The sequence below is a fragment of the Paramisgurnus dabryanus genome, chromosome 11 (assembly GCF_030506205.2).
Source record: "Paramisgurnus dabryanus chromosome 11, PD_genome_1.1, whole genome shotgun sequence".
Classification (NCBI taxonomy): domain Eukaryota; kingdom Metazoa; phylum Chordata; class Actinopteri; order Cypriniformes; family Cobitidae; genus Paramisgurnus; species Paramisgurnus dabryanus.
In genome coordinates this window covers 21,160,969-21,181,351 of record NC_133347.1, presented here as the reverse complement: position 1 = coordinate 21,181,351, position 20,383 = coordinate 21,160,969, and the positions used below count along the sequence as shown (strand labels likewise).

Sequence of the window (20,383 nt, the reverse complement as noted above, 5' to 3'; positions counted from 1 at the left end):
TAAGAATCCTGGACGCTAGCTGATAAATGCTAGTCAACATTTGAAGTTAATCCAAAAAGTTAAACAAAGTTGGCATAAGACAAGAACGGGTATTGGTTAAAAGACAACTTCTATGAAAGGTTCACTATTATAGTTTATATAAAGTTTCAAATATGTTTTTTTTTCTTACAAAATCACATCGATTGCACTCAGATTTGGGTCTTTATTAACCCCTTGGAGCTGTGAAGAAAGAATGCACTTTTTTGGCCTTGAAATTTCATGGACTTTGCTTTCTACGGTTATAAAGCTCGGAAAAGCCAGGGCATTTTCTAAAATATTTCAACAATTTTATTAGTCTAAAAGATGATGGACAAACAGCATGTATCTCGGATTGCTTAAGGGTGACTAAATCATAGAACCAAACCATTTTAACATTTTTGCTGAACTATCAATTAAATGTTCATTTGCCAAGGAATAAGAATAGTAACTTTCAAAAGAACATGCAGGCATAAGACTACACAAGGGCACATATTATGTTTAAAAGGTCTCTATTCATTCATATCTGCAAGTTGGAACCAAGGGTCAGAACAACTTGTATATTGGGAATGTTTATATCTGGTAATATAATACACGTTTAATTTCAGGTCTCTTATATCACTTTATCATTTCCACAAAGCTGGCCGACCACATACATACACACAAAGTGTTAGGCACACAAACATCCTGGTGATTCATAAATACAGGTAGACAGAACACATGCACACACACAGGCACACGGCAGCTCTCGTCATGTGCTTTCCACTCTAATCTTTATCATTTCCTTTATTCATTCACGTTTCCCTGGAGACAACATGTGCCACAAGCAGTGACGTCAAAACAGAGGATCATATGAGATAGATTGCATCAGATGGGTATCTGATGCAGAAAGCATGCCAAAAAAAAAGAGAATGGAAGATGAAGAACAGACATGTCTGAAAGAGAAAATTACCAAACATTATGACAATGGTTTGTCTATTATTAGACCTTCCCAGAATCCCACAATCTCCATCATGAGACCTGTCTTTGAATTTACTTAAGTTTTGTCAACGCCATCACCGTGAGCTTCCTCATTAGCATTTTCCATCATGTGCTTTATTGCAACATCACATTAAAAGTGAACTGATAAAGCAGTGATACCACACACACAAAATGATGGAAATAACCGTTCCTGAATTCTTTTCATTAGTGCTTTTAGAAAATAAGTACGGTACATGTGGATAAGGCATAAACTTGAACCCAAGGTCTGTAGATAAGAGACTGACGCACTGGTTATTTTGTAAGAGGGCCTGTGTTATCAAAATCACTCAATCCTTATTCAAATCAAATCAAAGTACGTGGCAAGGCCACATAAGGACCAGGCTGCTATTGGTCCACTGACAGCTGGTCCATCTGGTGTCAGAATATACAGTGGTTCGATAATCAGAAAAATAAATATTTGTTATTCTTTTCATCGCAGACATATAATGACAGCTCAAACAAACAGACTGCATCATATTTCTTGTGAGAACTCTTATTATGTAGATATGGTTATGATAGAGTCACTAAGCTTAAAATGCACTTTCCAAAGTACATTTATACCAAGTAACTTTAAAGTTACTCATCCTCATGTTGTTCTAAACCTGTATGAATTTTTTGTCTCTGATGAACACAAAAGAAGATATTTTGAGAAATGATGGTAAACACACAACAGTAAGTGACCATAGACTTCCATAGTAGGAAAAAAACATTTTGGGAGTATTGTGATAAATGACTAAGAAAATGTTTTGATAAATGATGGTAAACACACAGTTGACAGTACCCATTAAATTCCATCATATTTTTTTATTCCTACTATGGAAGTCTATGGTCACTTACTGCTGTGTGTTTACCATCATTTCTCAAAATATCTTCTTTTGTGTTCATCAGAAAAAAGAAATTCATACAGATTAAGAACAACATGAGGATGAGTAAATGAATTTTCATTTTAAAGTGAACTATCCCTTTAAGGTCACTATAGTCTGTATCCAGTGACTGGCACTTGACTATGCAGATAATTTGAATGTGTCGTGGCATTTTTGTCACGCTCCTGGTTCCCTTTTTCACATTCACATAGTGAAGCTACCCTATATAAGGGTCAAATCACTTTTTGCCTAAATCTTATTAAATCTCTCAGTCAAAATGTGTAATAAACACAAAGACTGACAGACAGCTAAGACTGAAGTGACCCATATTCATCAGAGCTCCTGTTACACGACCAACGGAGAGCTTGATTTTGTTCCAACGAAAGCAGCTCTCGCACGGCAAGAAACTTTGAAATCCCCTTATCATTTTCTCTTCCACATTTTTAAGAAAAATTTGATTTCTTGTGGGCTGAGAGTCACTGAGATGAAGAAAAACATGCATGAGAAGAATCAAGGTTGATGGGTCGTTTGAGGAAAGTGGTCACAAGGAGAAAATGTGGCTGTACTGGTGCTATGATAAAGCCAGCAGAATTACAATGAGAAAAACAGGAACCGAGAAAGATACCATATATAAAAAGAGAGCGAGACAGTAAGATTATAAGGAACAAGATCACCAGAAAGTGAGAAACTGAAAAGTATGATACAACGAAAAAGAAAATACATTTTAAAAAGAGGATGAGAAAATTGATTTGTTAGTAAACAGCTGTGGAAGGAGACACCTGGTATCAGGTTAACAACGGGTTGTTAAGATTTGAAACATGCGTAGGAAGTAAAACATGCCCTGCTTATTTAATCATGCATGTAGAGGAAAAAATAACAGCCAGCTTTAGACTGGGACAGGCATAATTTACGATTACATCATGAGATCACACCAAACCCCTAAAAACCAAATCCTGCCTGACCACAAACTGACACCTCTTGCATCAATTGCTTTTCTTTTACAGCAATATCATAATGTTTGTATCCTTGTTCTAACTTGCCCACCTCACCCAAGAAAAAGAGTGACGCAAACTTCATGCGTATATTACAACGTGTTACTAACGCTCTGCCATTGTGAGCAAGCATTCAGATCTGATAATCACTACACTGTTCATATTAAAGCGTTATGATTCATTCAAAGCCCAGCTGAGACTGATGTCTGTCTTGTGTCGAGCTATGTTTTAGATATTATCATCTTATCTTTATCAGATAAAGTGGTCTGGTGGTCTTAAATGCAGATGGAAAATTTCAGATGGATGTTGTGCTAAATGTCACAGAAAGAGACAACGACAAAAAGTGGAGTTTCAAACCAAAACTACTATCATACTGATATACAAGTATAAAATACAAATGAAATATCAACGCAGTATAATTTTTGTATTCTTGAGAAGTTAAATCAAGCTTACAGTATAGTCTTGTGGTTTAGTCAAATATATACATTTTCTGGATTGCTATGTATACCTGATGGGTCACAGTACACACACACACTTACCGGCACCCGAGGGTGGTTTGCAGCAGGGTGGTAATGCCCACACAAAAGAAAATGGTGCCAATCAGCTGACTGGTGGCCCACTGGTCATATCCCACACACATGGCTTCAGCCAACAAGAATGGCACAGCAATAGTCCCACTGAAGCATGTTAAATAGTGCTGAGGAGAAATGATAAAAAAAAATTCTTTGTGTTTTCTGGAAGTGGAAAACTTGTATCTGTGATGTCAAGTTTTACAAAAACATTACTTGTGAGCATCTTGAGATAAACAATAGCACTTATGTATTTTAAGATTTGTCTGTGCATGGTGTTTTCAGTTAAGAGGGCTCAAACATGGATATTCTGGTACTAGACTTAAGCCCTGTCTGGGAAACTGTCCTTTGAAGTCTTAAATCTTTGTTGTGAGACTTACAACAATTTGTACATTGAGTATATAACAGTTACAGCACTATGAATATATTGTCTGATTAAAATCCTACAGACAATTATTTGTACTGTTAATATTGCTATACACATCTAAAGAAAAAAATCACAACAATAGTATGTATTGTCTATACTGTATATTTATATATTGTATATAAGCTTGTTTTTTTCATTTAATGATATTATATACTTAAAAGCTGCTTTGCAACAATGCAAAATTTATAAAGTCTTGAGATACTATTGTATATTAGGCTGATATATAAAATAACTGTATGGTGTACCTCACTTTTCACATGAACAGGTAAATGACACAGCATGTGTGTGGCTATACATTTAGTAGTACCTGTAAACCCAGGAACACACACAGGTACCATGGAGGTGTGTCCTCTATGGTGTATATCATTTCCATTCTCCTGGCGTCGATGTTGTCTGCACTATCAATCGTCTCTGATATGGAGCACTGAAGCAGAGAAGCACAGGAAACATGGGAGTCAGACTCTGGACAGTTCCTATAGTAACAGATCTGGACTCCAGAGAAGCTGTATACTATAAACAGCATCAGCGTGTGCACAATGATAAAACATCAGCAGCAAATCAGTGCCTCTAAATGCAACTATTTCATTTTGGATCAATTAATTTTTTTAAATGGACAGAAGATTTAAAAATGATGATGAAAAATGTAAACATAATGCTTTAAAAACATAATGCAAGATACAGTACAATTGCAATATGTATGAAATGAAGACTTTTATAAACATCTTGCTACATCAATGTTCAAAATAACAAATCACAGTTTGGGAGGAGCATGGTGCCGAATGCTCAATTCACAGGAATGCATAAACAGGTAAAAAGTAATGCCTGGATATACATTACACTGTAAAAAGTTGGATTAAATAAAATACTTCAATTGGTAACACCTAAATTTTTTTGTGAAACTTAAGTAACATTCTAAGTGGAATAAACTTTTTAAAGTGTAAGCGCTTTTCATAAAACATATGCCAACAATATTTACATACATGTAAATATACTCTCACAGTTTGTGTAGTCAAGTGAAGTATAAAAGAACAAAACAAGTCAAGTCAAGTCATTCTACTCCACCGGTCACACGCTACATTAATTCTCTTGATATGTTCTTTTATGTTGTTTGCACTCAACCTTAGTCTAGATTACAGGAGTTCTAAACAATAGCAGAAAAATAGTACTAGAGAGATAAAAGAAAATCCAAGTGTTGCATCAGAATTGAAACCTGAGAGGAAACTATACAGGTTGCTGTCCTGTTCTCTCTGTGAGAAAAAAAGTGCAGAGTCATAATGACTGAGGAACCGTATGAATAAAGCCCACACTAAAACTATCATGCGTCCTGCATGCAGACTGGATGCTGCTTGATAAAGCTACAAAAGTTAATAGAGAGGGTGTGATAAACAAACAAAAAACAACAACAAAAAAACTTAATTATCAGGAAGTTATAATCAGGAAGAGAAAATAGATTTGGGAAAAACACAAGAGAAACCTGAGACCAAGCCACCCATGAGTTGTTAAGATTTAAAACACGTGTAAGGTGTATAACATGCCTAATTTATTGAATTATTTACAGCAAAATCTAAATTATAATACTACCTATATAAAATAAAAATTTATAAATGTGGAAATGAGTAGCTCAGATGCGAAAGCCTGTAAACACCACCTCCGAAAATTGACTAAATGCTTTCGGCATGTATTAGAAGTTCAGCAAATACTCTGCTAAAAATGTGCTTAATCCCAGCCTCAGGCCATTGAGAAATACTGTATTGTTGGCCGAATCCATTAGGAGTCATTAGCCATGTTTCCATCACAATGATTTTATGCACACTTTTTTGAAGTATCGCATTAAAAAAAACGAGTGATGGAAACGACAAATTTCGAATAAAAATTCCTTAATTTGCAAACATTTGTATGCTCGCCTGAGGTGTTTTTTTGATTTATGCGAAAAAGTGTTAATGTGAATAATGGGAGATGTAAACGCATTTACCTAATAAATTCTGACGTAGCGAACATTAAGCTCACGTGACTGACCATCCAGCTGTTTCCGCTGGAGTTTTCTCTTTTCCATGTATGTGGTTCGACGTCATCTTAATGCCCTTGCCGCTAGTGCCTGCATCAAAAAGGCTGCATTCCTTCTTCTGCGCACAGACAGCATTCAGTTTGGTAATTAAAAGCTGTACTGCTAATAAATTAACTTGCCCCATCTTGACTACATGCAGTCCTGTCTCTATTTTCCATGCGTGCCTTGTTTATTTTTTTGCGAAGCCCAGCAAATGTCGGACGCACTTGGAGGGTTTTGCATCTGAGCTCTATGCCATAATACCCAGCTGTAGAATGAGACAGGCTTAAAAGTATAATAATATCATGAGACCATAACAAACTCCTAGTGCATACCCAGATGTAACTCCTGCTGCTATATAACTGACACCTATGGCATAAAATACTTATGGTTATGAAGAAATGGCAATTCCACCCTTAATGCTAAAACTGAAAAGGAAAAAGATGAATTATGTGACTAAAGTGGTAGATTTCTTTTTAACTGTGACCTCACAAACCTTGCAGGATGAGTAATGACTTAAAAAATACACTTCTGAAAACAGATGCTGACTCAAGAGGAAGTAAATCTTTCTATAGCCTTGGTTGCCACAGTATGAAAAGCAAAGTATGTTCTACAAGCCCCAGAATCGAGTCAACTTTCAGGATTTCTCGTCACTCGTGTGCAATGTCTGATCTGATCAGTGAAGAAAGTGTCAATGAAATTGCAATAGAGCTACAAGAATGCAAAAAGGTGTGGTTTTAGGAAGAGGTCGCTCAAATCAAAACCAATCAAAATTTTAAGGAACTGAACTGTTAGGAAAACTGACTTGATGCCTCCCAAAAGACCAAAAAGCAAAAAAAATCATGTTTCAAAATTACAGCATACATTCAGCAGGAGACGATAGTGAAATCTCACCTTGTCCTCAGTCTGGCTGTCTTTGGTGTAAATGGCCATGAGTTTTGTGTCTTCGGTGTCTTGGTCTCCAGGCGTTTGGACAACCCCATTAACCACCTGTCAAACGCACAGACATGTGACCATTGAGCAATGAACATCCATCAAGAAATAAAAGATGGGAAACTGATAGTGCTATTGCAATCATGTAACGAAAGGGTTAAAGCGGATGCCAGTGTCACAATTAAAAAAGCAAACGAAACGCAAGGGGTCACATCATGAGAAGAAATGCCTACAGCACATTAAATTTGGTTTGGTTCTCTGTGCCAGATTTAAATGCCAGAGATTCAGTGTCAAGTGAATAATTTTGCCACACGACCTTAAGATATTCGACCCATGTGCTGACCAGACCTACTGAACCCACTCCAGCAGGACACGTTCAAATTTCAGGGTCATGCTGACATAATAAAAAGGACCACAGAATTCTTAATTTACGAATAGTTTACTGAAACCAGGATTTGTCATATCTGTACTGACAGCTTTCTAACAAGACATCATATCAGTCAGAATAGAACAGATACTTAGACATATAGAACGATGTTAAGACTATTATGAGTTTATGAATGTGGTAATCAGTCAAACCATGGTATACACATCAAACTACCCTACAGCCATTATTATATATAAGAAATAGTCTAAATTTAAAACTAGTTGCTTGAGAAAGTTCTCTTATGTAATAATCTTGACTGGAGTGTTGGGTATGACTAGTAGAAAATAGATGCTGATGTTAATTTCGACACTGGTGAAAAGATGTGAAGGAAGAAACTAATGTTTGTATTGCTCGTATGTGCTAACATAGGTCTGGTTCATAAAATGTTCACATATAATTGAGCTTAAAAATTTTTTTTGGATTTTAAATGGCCCTTATTTTAAATGGCAATGCACACATGCTTTAGACACAGACGTATTTGATGTCATGCAGAGTGAAGGTAATGACGGGTTTGAATGAATTGTTTTCTGACTGATTACACACTTACTGGGATGGGGTAGAAATTTGCTGTGTTTGGTCTCCTCATCATATTTGGCAAGCTCTGCGGTGGAGTCCATCGATTTGGAGGTGGTGTTTTTACCAACACCCATTCCTCCCCGATCCTATTTTTCTTCTTCTGTCCTGCTTTTCTACTCCCTCTGGTAGAAACGCTGCGCCTCGACCCGTCAGCACTCTTTCATGCACCACTGAATGAATAGCCAGCTCATCATCTGAGGTGAAATAACACAGAAATGTAAATCTTTAGGCCAAAATCACTGAGTCTTTAACAAAAGCAATAATTTAACACTTAATATAGTCTCAGCCAAATAAAAAAAAAATCTATATAGTTCAGTCTGTATTTGAGAAAGAAAAATGAAAGTTTTTACTACACTGGTAAAAAATACAGCATGAAGTTTAAACAACTTAATTATGCAAGTCAATTCAACCTACTTTTTAAAGTTTTGACTTATCACAGTTGACACAACTTAGAAAAACTAATTGAAATTGTTTTAACTAATTTAAGTGAAAGGAACATAAAAATACATGTTGATTTGATAACATTTTTTACAGCGTATGTATAATACACACATTATGTGTTTTAAAGAAACAGGTCATCCAAATACATTTTGTAATTATTAAACTTTCCCATAGTTTCAAGTAATACGCTTTATGAAACACAGAAAAGATTTTGTATTAATTTTCATCACTATTACGTCTAACAAGTTTTTTTTGTGTTTTTTACAGCGGACAAGAATACTGAGTTGCAATGAGTTTTGACATCATGCAGTCAACACACATCATATCTTTTTGGGAAAAAGGTGTAAAATCTTTTTCAACCCCTTGATGTTTCTGATAGGACTGTCAAAAGTCACATACAAAATAAAAGTTTGTGTTACATATATGTGTGCACTATGTGCAATTATTTTGTATATATAAATACACACACATACATGTATGTATGTATGTAAGAAACATTAATATTTATGTATTTAAGATTTTTAAATATTTTATATTAAATAAAAATTATACATAAATAAAAAAATGTACACACACACACACACACACACACACACACACACACACACACACACACACACACACACACACACACACACACACACACACACACACACACACACACACACACACACACACACACACACAGGTTTCCATGTTTTGTGGGGACATTCCATAGACGTAATGCATTTTATACCGTACAAACTGTATATTCTATTCCCCTTACCTACCCCATTCCCTAACCCCAACCATCACAAAAACCTTTCTACTACTTCATATTTTCAAAAAAACATCATTTTGTTTGATTTATAAGCTTGTTTCCTCATGGGGACATCAAAATGTCCCCACAAGGTCACAAAAAGACTGGTATTCCTATCTTTGTGGGGACAATTGGTCCCCACAACGTGATAATTACCAGGTACACACACACACACACACACACACACACACACACACACACACACACACACACACACACACACACACACACTTATTTTGCATCTTTTGACAGCCCTAGTTTCTGAAGATGCCCATTACAGTAAAAAAATTGGAATTATTGTATAGTTATACTTATATGGGACACAAATAAGTAAAATAGTTTAAAAATGTTGAAGGACAGAAGAAAGAGGGGATAAGAAAAGATTAACAGCAAGGTTGGAAAGTCATGGAACTGTAGAATGGAAACATGCAAAAGAGAGGCAGTGATTTAAGAGAGAGAGAGAGGGAAGGGAAGGTCAGTATACATTATCAGAGGATGTTGTTTATTTTGGAAACCGTCATGTCCTGTTTACTTTTGTTGTGGCCTTGAGCCAGCACCTTTCCTGACTAATGATGTTGGTTAGACATGTAAGCACACCAACAACAGCTGTGTCCCTCCCACTACCGCCCATCTTCTCTGTGCACCCTTGAACTACAGGGCAATCACATCTGTCTGGTATCTATCAGCCGTGTGTGTCCAAAAATCCGACTTCACCAGCATCCCATATGATGTGCTTAACTCTTACATTACTTAAGATCAATTCATCAACATACAATACAGTGCAAAAGTCAGAGACCAGAGTAAAAGTGGGGAGGTTGTCATTTCAAACCTTAAATATTTGGAATTTTTGAAATGGTAAAATACTGAAAAATCGTAAATGTACACACATCTCAAAACACATTCACTCCACTGTACAAAGGGTCAGATTTTATTGATTATTTGAAACATTCTTGCTGGGATAAAATGAATCATCAGGTCACTGAGTTTTGTAGTCCAGCTTAAGTGAATGCTGTCAAAGCAAATGCCACACCACCCGCACACAAATATTTATAAATAGATTTTCATTTATGGATTTGACAAACATTTTATAATAAATAAAAGCTTTATTCTACAATTTTAGTTGAATTATAAAACACATTGTAATAAAAACAATTGCTTTGCACACACCAAATGCGAAGCATCGCATTCCTCGCAGGATTAAACTTTCTTTCCGCTAAAGTTGACTATTTTTAACTAGCAAGAAAGATGTGTCTGAGGCGAATAGTGTGTGTTCACTGCAACTGCACCACCCAATTTGCATCCTTCCTTCACATCGCCAAGCGCGAACTCACGTCTATTCGCATCTTTGCATTGACTTGTTTGTAATCTACTCGTGCAAATAGTTAAATTCGCTTCTGGTGTGTGTGCAGCATAAGTTAGAAAATAATCAAAATCTTTGCAGTAATTTTCCTTTCAGTAATTTACCTCTCTGGGCACGAAGCAGATTAAACTTTTTTGGTCCTGAAGTCATTAGATTTGAATTAGAAATGATGTTTTTCTGTCATTATACCATTAGAAAAAATAACAAATCTAATTGTAACAGCATGGCCTAAGACTCTTGCACAACATCTTTGAAACAACTTTGCATTAACAAAACAGCTAAAAGGCCATTTAAAATCTCCCTTAGACATTGCAGTGTTGCCAGTGTCAGTGTCCTAATCAGATTCTTATCTGAAGTTTACAGACTAGGTTCACTGAGTACCTAAGCTGATACCATCTATATTTTTTATTTCTAAAACAGGTGGTTAAGGGCTGCTGGGCACAGGGAATAAGTACATAGTTCACACATTACTCTCAACAAATCTTACCCGAAGCATCTGTGGGGGAGGAGTAACAGGTATTCTGGGGAAAAAGAGGAATAGACAGATGAAGGAACTGAAAGAGACAAAAAAGAGGTAGGAAGATGAGAATGAGACAGAAACAAAGAAATTTAGGAGATAGATTTGTAGCCAAAACTCTATTATGAGCCATTTCATTTGAGTTTTGTATATTGAAATCTTGATAACACAAAAAGTGTCTAGGCATGATGTAATAAGAATAGGACAAATAAATGTTCACACACTGCATATCACGTGATATGAATGTCTTTTTATTGATCCTTATTGGGGACCTTCATACACTAAACACTGACTGACTGCTGTCCTTGATTTGGGACAATGTCTTACACAATCTTGCACTTTTCAGAGGGTAATAACTTAAGATACCATTAAAACTTCATTTTATGGATTTATGAGAACATTATGCATGGAATCCTTTAGGCAGATTTACTCCTGATTTTAAAACTCCGAAGCAAAAAGATTTGATTATATTTCAGTATCTGAACAACGAATATGTCTGCAACTCACACAAGGATAAAGTGTCCACTCTGACCGTGAAAGATATGAAGACAGCCTGGAGATGTGGAAAAAATCTGAACCTCACAAATATTTATTTAACTATCAACCTTTACCCTCAAAACAGACACCTTAAACCCAGAGATTATCAGCTCACTGGGAAACTATTATGATTGAAACAAAACTACCGCAACAAACCCATAAGCGTTAGTGTACACGTTGCTCAAAGGTGTTGGGTTTGATCCCAGGGAACTCACATACTTGTAAGTTTCCTTTTTTTACATTTAGGAAAGTATCTTTTTCCAAAAAACTGCCGTTCTGTCTTTTCTCTATGTGAAGTGTATTGATCTGCTGCCACACTGGCGACAGCGTCTGTATCGCCCGTTTCATTTTGGTCACCCTGAATGATCTCATCATCTCATAATTATAGTCTATGATGTTTAAATGCTTAAACCTAGACACTCAACCTGTACTAATGCATATATAGACAAAACATAAAGAGCTTATTTCTGCAAGTCACTGACAGCCGGAACATAACATCTGCCAGGCAGACTGTTAGTGGTGAAGGCCACTGAGGGAGATCTGGAGAAGATGGCATTGAAAATAACATTTAAAAGAACAGATGTCTGAAATTTTTTTTTGGTAAATTAACATTTGTAAAAAATAAAACAGCTAAAAACAATCATATATCATAATAATAATAATTGTCTCCAGCAGTGACCTTTACTGTCAGATAATGCTGAAGATGCAGGTTTTAAAGGTGGTTAAGTATATATATATTTTTTTAAATGTCATGACATTTACATGTCAAACTTAGTAACTAATAGAAAAAAAAGTATTACTTTTGGTCAAGTGAATTGTAATGAGCAATTTACACTATACCTTTGTTAAATAAATGATCACTTTTCACCTACTTTGTCAATTTATGTGAAGTCTATTCCAAAGTCTCATAGTATGGGCTCATACGTGCACATGCTCAGGGGAAATGATGGAAGACAGGAAGTGTGTGTGAATGCACGATTGTAATAAAAACTACAGTTAAGGTTCACATATTTGCTCGTTTTACAATTCCTGCAAACATTTCTAAATGCACCATTAAAAGAAAAAAGCTGACATTAACTTATCTCTTTCCGCAAAGTGATTGTAAAATAAGCGATAAATCAGAACCAAGCTAGATTTGATGCATTGGTAAAGTTTATAAAACATAAATTTCTGGGAGTCACCTTCCAAGCACTAAACATTTCGTTCCAGGGCCCTCCAGACATTTATATATGACATAATTGAATCCAAATTAATCTAAAAGATTATATAATTAAATGAATTATATTATATATGCATTAATATATTATGTATTATATTTGTAACGGATGGCATGAATGGATTTTATACTGGAATATTAAATGTCCACGTATGTCTTAGGAGGTTAAAGGGGAAACACGCATAGGACTGATTTTTAGCCGTTGTTTAAAAAAGGGTTGTTGTCGCTGATACGTTACACCACAGCCCACAGTTTTTTCAGCTTTTGGCAAATGTTTTCACAAACAGTGGCCTCAAAATGTATTTGTACACTAAAGCTACACTTAAAATGTTTGAATGATGTAAGCAAGTAAATTTCAACAAATAATATAAACTTTAGTGCCCAATAATTCTAGAGTCTCCAAAAATTAGACTTCAAACGCCAACTCCCTCCAAATGCCCATACTCATCATTCACATATACACAAACTTGCCATTTAAAAACTTTGCTCTGATCATTCTGAATAAAGTGAGTGACTTCCCTGACTCATCATTTTTTATTTGCACTTAAACTACATTCTTGGCTTCCCCCTAAGAAACTGACCTTTCCATACCCATGACAACACATTCTTCCATACCACCTAATTCTCCCAAATATGCCGTTTCATTATCCCCCTCTGTGGTGACCCGAGATAAGGGGCAATAGTGTAACAATGTAGGGGCCCAATATCAGAGGACCACTGCACTGGGTACCACAAAGGGCTTTACTTCATCACAGCTCACCTCCGCTGGATGCCCATTCATCTAAATGAAGGATGAATTAAATGAACACATCCACAGGGGCTCTTGGATTTACATCAGTTCAACAGAGACCCCAAAGGAAGGAGGGAATTGAATAAGCTGGTAATCTGAAGAGCAGCCGTCAGCAGATGTCTGAGGATTTAATGGCATCCCTTACACAGACTGCATAAGATTTATTATAACACAAGGGTCATTTAAAGATATCTCAGGAGATGTGGCCTAGTAAAAGGTGTTGGGTGAGAACTAACTTTAGTACAAGAGATCGCTTCAGGACCACTGAATCAGATCTGTGAAGTTGATTCTTGTAACAAACATTTATTTAGTACAAGAACTGTATACTCAAACTCAGTAATATCCAAAATTGACAGTTTTAGTTACTTGAAATAATAATCCAACTCATGAGTCTGTGTTTTTTTTTTAAATGTGGGGAAGACAGCAGAAATAAAACTGAATTTATAAAGATTCATAAAGAAATTTTGGAAGGTGGTGGTCATGTTTAAACTTCATGACACTGGCTGAGAGGAAGGGTTATTGATTTATATTGCCCAACAGTCACAGCTGATCAAACCACCATGTGTACATTCTGTGTAAGAGTGGCACCATCAAGCACCTGCAAACATGAGGTCATGTATATTGACCATGGATTTTCTACTTTATGTCAAAACCTTACATCAAGCATTAAACTCTTCTCTACATATTATAGAAAAAAACATTACATAAAAAACTGATTGTTTGCAGTAATAGTTAAACACAGGTATGTGTATAATCAACACGCCAGCACTTAAGTCACATAAAGTGACCAAATCTGTGTCTAACATGATTGAGCCTAACCTGAAATGTCTTACAGAATGAGACGTCAAAGGCTTACGGGAGACAAAACTCAACAATACACTCTAAAAAGAGGAGAGAATGAATAACACTCAGTTATGATGAGTCCACAATGACACAACAGGAAGGTGCAATCAAAATGTTATGCCCTTACGTTTTGCATTACAGGAGGTAACCGATTACATGAGCCCTATAATGGAAGGTTAGTTAACTGAAAGGATCAAGTAACACACATACACACACACACACACACACACACCTTAATCAGTGCCCAATAAGTGTAATTAACAAATTTTTGGGAACTTATTACAATAAAGTTCTATTTGCTAAATTAGGTAACAAAATAAGTTACAAACATTGAAAAATACATCTACAGCATTTCTTTATTTTAGTTCATGTTAATTTGTTTTTAATGAAGGCTGAGACTAGAGTCTGTGTTTTGTGACCATAGCCTGCTGGTTTGTTCCAAGCTTTTATTACGTTGTTCTCCAGTAACTTAGTTATGGGGGTGAAAAATCAATAGAGTTAATTGGCAATTTCTTCACTCATCAATAAGAACATAGACTTCTGCTGACAAATGCTGATTTGCACTAATGGCACTTTTCCATTGCATAGTACCCCACGGTTTGGTTTAGTTTAGTTTGGGTCGGGTCAGCTCACCTCACTTTGGCGTGGTTAGCTTTTCCATGGAGTTTGGTATCACTTCGCAGTGGGAGGGATTATAAGCGTGTCGTTATATTTGCACTGCCTACTGCTGTGACATCATACAAGGTAGAGCGTTGTTGTAAATTCCCATTTATTTATTTCTCAGTCCGCCACAAAATTAAAATTTGCCACCACAAATAGATGTTTGCTGATCGCGTTTATCACTAACGTTACCTCTGTCTCACATGACAGTTTCTGTTCAAACACCCGTGGCGTCAGTAGTTGACGCACTCCGCTGAGCCTCATTAAAGTTGCGTTTAAGCATATAATACTGACGTGCTCATCGCGAATGTTCCGCCACAAACTGCAAGTTTGGAAAAAAACTGGTATGTTGCCCCTGATTCTCAACCTGTGGATGTTTTTCATCGCTAAAGCTTTACCTTTAGTGCTAATCTTTACATTATAGCGATGACGATTCTCTCAGACCAATCAGTGATCTGCTGTGTTTTCGCGTCACGTTTGGTATCAGCTCAGGTCGCTTGGAACCCCAACCGAGGTGGTACGAAAAAAGTATTGGGTACCACGTACTGCACCCAATGGAAAAGCTCCCAAAAGTAAGCTGACCCGACCCAAACTAAACCAAACCAAACCGTGGGGTATGCAATGGAAAAGCGCCATAAGAGAAAGAACAGCTGATAACACATTTCTTGATATCATCATTAATGATATAGTGCATGGCAATACATACAGAATTGTATTAAACTCAATAATATATTTACCTTAACCTCTTCAACCCTGAGGACCCTGTCCCGGGTCCAGAATTTCGTATTTTGACTTAATATAAAATATTCTTTTAATCTTTGATACTCCGTCATGGACCCCAGTAACACATATGAGATACTGTTTGAAAGCTTAGAGTCTCTACTTTCTGCAGATATGCATCACTTTGACACATATTTTACTGTAAGAAAGTTATTTACACTTAATTTACACCATCACCCCCCCAATATTTTTTGATATCATATAATATTCACATATTTCATATTTTTCAAAAATGACAAACATGGGCAAGTCTTATATCAAATGAAAGCTCTCATTCTCAGGAATAAGGCTACAGCGTTGTTTTTGTTCTAATATCAACACATATCCAACAATCATCGAATTAATAATAAGGTAAAAAATGGTCTTTTGTAAACATATGGGAAACTTGAGTGTGGACTGCCTCAGATAGCACATATAGCCACAAATGATACACCATCTTTAATTTTAGGTCCTACTCTAAACAATGAGTCCATTCACAGCATTTTCTTTGGTTGTTTGCATAATTAATCCCTAGCTTTTTATTATATGTGCAAAACAAAAAATTAATATTTATATGAAAAATGTATTTCCGCACCCTTCAGTAAAATAAGAATATCTTTTGAATGCGACATGCTAAAGAGTTCATTCTTTTTTTGGGTGTTTACTGTCTGCTGCTGGTAACAACCAGAACTGTCTGCAGTCTGCTAGAGCACACAGAACCAGAGTTATACACTATCAAAGACAGTGTTTACAACATAAAAAAGAAAATTTGGTGTTTCATCATATGAAAAACAACATAAATAACGATATTTGTCACAAACAGCAGCTTTTTATGTAACTTCAAAGGGTTTTCTTTAAAATGATATAAAGAAATTGCATTTATTCCACTGTATGTGGTTATGGGGACACTTCAAATGTTCTTAGGCAGAAATTGTATACAAAAAGGGTATTATTCCTCCCTTCAGTTGGAGTAAAATAACTTTTGCATAGATTATGATAGAGAAAAAATTCCTTTTTCCTCTGTAAGCTGACAATTGCTGGAATCAAACAAAACTGTCTGCAGGGACCTGAGATACCCAGGGCCAGAGTTATATACTTTCAAACAAAAACTTTAGAAAAAAACATCAAAAAGCGCCTATTTATTTTTGTGTTTATTAGAGGACTGATATCACATACAACCATGTTTACCACTTTTAACAGTGTTTTATGTAATTTCAAAGGGTTACCTGTAAAATGATACCAAACTTTTGTATGTAAACCTCTGCATGTGGGTATGGGAAGCTTTTGAAATTGGGTAGGCCAAATCCAGGCGAAAATCCCCAAAATAGCTTCAGGGTGTAAGAAGTTAAAAGAAGATCCGCATACTGATAATTTCAAATTACGAAATAAAAATTTAAGCACCAAATTAAAGGGATTTTGACTAGCATGAATTTAAAAATTCACTGCAGACGCCTTCTTAAATCAAAACTTAGTCAAGTCAAAACTGAGCATCTTATTTGTTTAAGCAAAGCATTCCACCCACAACAGCCGCCTGTGGTCCAACAGCCTGTGCTACAAGCTTTGTATGTCAAACTCCAGACTTAATTCCTCCGTGCTGCCGTTTGAGGACAAACTTATATTTACATTAGTGAATCCTGCAGATCTCTTCCAGTGCATTAAAGCTATACATTTCTATTAGTATGTGTATTTCCCGGGATTCAAACCCACCACCTTTAGCACTGCACTGCTAACACAAACTAATCTACAGGAACACCTCAAAGCACAAATCTGAACAAATAAAATCAGATTTGGATGAATTCATCTTTAAGAATCTTTAAGTCTAAACTGTTCTGAGTGTCTTTAAGCTTGCATACTAGTTACTTTTCTTGTTTACTAAAGAAATATTATTGTCTGGAATTCGAGAAGAATGCATACTTTTAAAAGATTTGTTCAAAGGGGAACTTGAGGAAGTATAATTAATTTTGCTCTGTACTTTATGTATAGTCAATATGAATAACTCATGAATGAGATTATTGGGTGGAATTCATCTCATCAAGTTCAGCCACCACTCAGGTGACTGCTTTACTAGAGGTTTTTAGAAAAATAAAAAGGCCATAATTTATTTAGTTAGTCCAACACTTTGCTTTGAAACTCAACCAACAAATATGTAAAAAAAAATAATTGACAATGAGGGGTAATCCAGCACGACGCAAAGTGGAGTGTGCATTATTTTCAAATAATTCAAAGGACCGAGGTCAATTATTCTGCTTATACCACGGTTACGACAGGTTTTTTAAAGACATTTCACAGGACAGGTGTGTGTTTATCAAAAAATAATGCATAGCATACCCATGAAACATTTCTCAACCAATCAGTATAAAGCATTCAACAGGCCTGTGGTATAAATTAATTTATTAACCTCCTAAAACTTGGTGTGCCCATCACATTTTTTTGTTGTTTGCACCATAATACTAAATTCTGTTTAACTGGAACCTGCTGTACACAAATGTGGACAATTACACTACTTCATGTTCAAAGAAAAATATTTGGTTTTTATATTCATTGGTTCTCTTCTTAACCCCAGATAGCTGGAAGAAATCTAAAGAGCAATCCAAATCGAAGCTCTGGTCTAAATGCTTGATTCTGATTGGCCAGTTGCAACATTCCAAGGTTCGTTCTTTTCAGATAACTACCTCTTAAAACGAATAACACACGGTAACCCAGATGCGGCAAATCATTTTGACAGGTACAGTTAAATATTATACAAAATGAAATATAAATATGTCTTTTAATAACAAATCCATCCGGCATTAGATTTACAAATAATTCAACCAAATAGTGTGTCTTATCTTAAAACCGAAAATAAATGGGTTATCCTTGAAGACGGTCTGTATAAGTTTATTAGTAGATAAGATATTTCAAATCAACATTTAATGCTCCTTACCTTAACTATGAGGTAATACCAATGTAATAAGCAGGATAATGTACAGGCACCAGGTTGTTATTGCGAAATAAGCCTTATTTCTGTAATAACAACCTGCTGCCTTTACATTAATCCTTACATAACACATAAGTCTCTGTAGATAATCTCCAACTACTCTATGCATCAAGGTTGCATCTCATGAGTCATTTATGATGCCAGACATCAGTGAGGTTGGCATGAATCAGCAGCAATGCTTACATTAACTTCCTCACATGCTTCATTACCCATTTCTTAAGATAATAAAAACTAATAAACACGTATAACACTTGATATGTTTCTCAAAGACTGAAAGACAGTAAGACTCCGTTTAGTCAACTCAAGCTGGAATGTGTCAACATTGGTAGCATCCTTACACTGATGGATACACTATGGCAAAATAACCGAGAAAACAAATCCCTGAGAGCACGTGTTCCTTTAAAAAGAGGCCGTGTTTCAGCTTATATTCCTCTCAACTCAACAGTAGTGGCTGATCAATAGGGCTTGAACGCCATTCATTCTTCTAATGTTAAATGTCTACCACATACACGTTATTGGGGTGAAGTGATCGCGTGACAACACTGTCTTTACTGTGTATATTATATTGTGCAACATAAAGAAATAAATCAGTCAGTCAAATTTCTGACTAGCACATCGTATTTTTTCAACTGGAGGAGTACCGATAGGATGCGAGTGGGACATTTTCTAATACTGTGTCTAATATTATGACTACAACGTATTGTAACATACACTTAATAAAATGAAATGTACAGCACGTGTCTAATGAATGGAATTCATCACTTACCTTTCCAGGAAGAACAAACGATCTCCTTTTCTGTAATTTCCCCCTTTGATTTGTCTCCTGGTAACTTAGCTTTGCTAAGCGCCCTTTATCACTGCTAAAAGCAAATACAGGGACAAAGACTTTCAGCGAGAGTTCGTAATATACGATGAGCAGAGAACAAGTGTTGGGATTTTGCTGTTATATAGCCAACACAGAGAGAGAGAAAGAGAGAGAGAGAACACGGGACACTGTGGCATTTAAACGCATGCTCAAAACAAACTCTTACGTCACTACGCGCTTAAGTCCATCCCTTCCGACGACTCTCGGCCAATAGAATTACTTAGAAGCGATGACGCAACACTCCACTCATATCTTGGCGGTGTCGTACCTGCCCCCGTGTTTCCAGTAACCCGTTCGCTACAACGACTCCGATTTCGTTAAAAAAGTCGTATCTACTTAAATGGGAAATAAATATTTCTAAAATCAATTGCTAAGATCGCAATAAAACATGCGTTAAACCTTACACTGAATGTACCTTAATTTGAGTCTCTTGTGCTCTTATAACACTTGTTAGCAAGATGCTCCAGCTACAAAGGCTGGCAGGCACAGCTTCCCTGTTGCTCCTCCCCCAGAGAGTTGGTATTTAACGGTTCACGATTGGCTCATTGTACTCGAAGGCGGGACTTCCTTCGCCAGAGCGACCGGTGGGCGTTGCCCTTAACCCCATTCATTTTTAAAACAGCACTGCGCCATCGTGTTATATAGTCGTTGCCTCAACCTCCACACCCGTCTATCTATCTTACAAAACCCTCATTACCTCCGATGGGGTATCTTTCATAGTAAAAATGGCGCATTTTACTAAAGGCCTTTTAT

General features: G+C 36.2%; 1 protein-coding gene across 1 annotated transcript; it reads right to left on the bottom strand.

The window, feature by feature from the left end:
- Nucleotides 1–3,425: 3,425 nt before the first annotated feature.
- On the bottom strand, nucleotides 3,426–20,110 carry LOC141283018 (solute carrier family 23 member 2-like). The gene is made up of 7 exons (XM_073816289.1): nucleotides 19,797–20,110; nucleotides 19,532–19,622; nucleotides 10,954–10,987; nucleotides 7,838–8,060; nucleotides 6,825–6,920; nucleotides 4,194–4,310; nucleotides 3,426–3,587 (listed from the first exon to the last, which is right to left on the bottom strand). The coding sequence occupies exons 4-7, from the start codon at nucleotides 7,877–7,879 to the stop codon at nucleotides 3,426–3,428; spliced, it is 417 nt and encodes a 138-aa protein (XP_073672390.1). The 5' UTR covers nucleotides 7,880–8,060; nucleotides 10,954–10,987; nucleotides 19,532–19,622; nucleotides 19,797–20,110.
- Between the last annotated feature and the right edge of the window lie 273 nt (nucleotides 20,111–20,383).

What these genes read in the sequence shown, in the direction of transcription:
- LOC141283018 (XM_073816289.1), bottom strand. Translation starts at nt 7,879, where the DNA reads ATGATGAGGAGACCAAACACAGCAAATTTCTACCCCATCCCA. An exon ending in CAAATTTCTACCCCATCCCA is followed by an intron (nt 6,921 to 7,837) that starts GTAAGTGTGTAA and finishes TGCGTTTGACAG; the next exon opens with GTGGTTAATGGGGTTGTCCA. An exon ending in ACAGCCAGACTGAGGACAAG is followed by an intron (nt 4,311 to 6,824) that starts GTGAGATTTCAC and finishes TCTCTGCTTCAG; the next exon opens with TGCTCCATATCAGAGACGAT.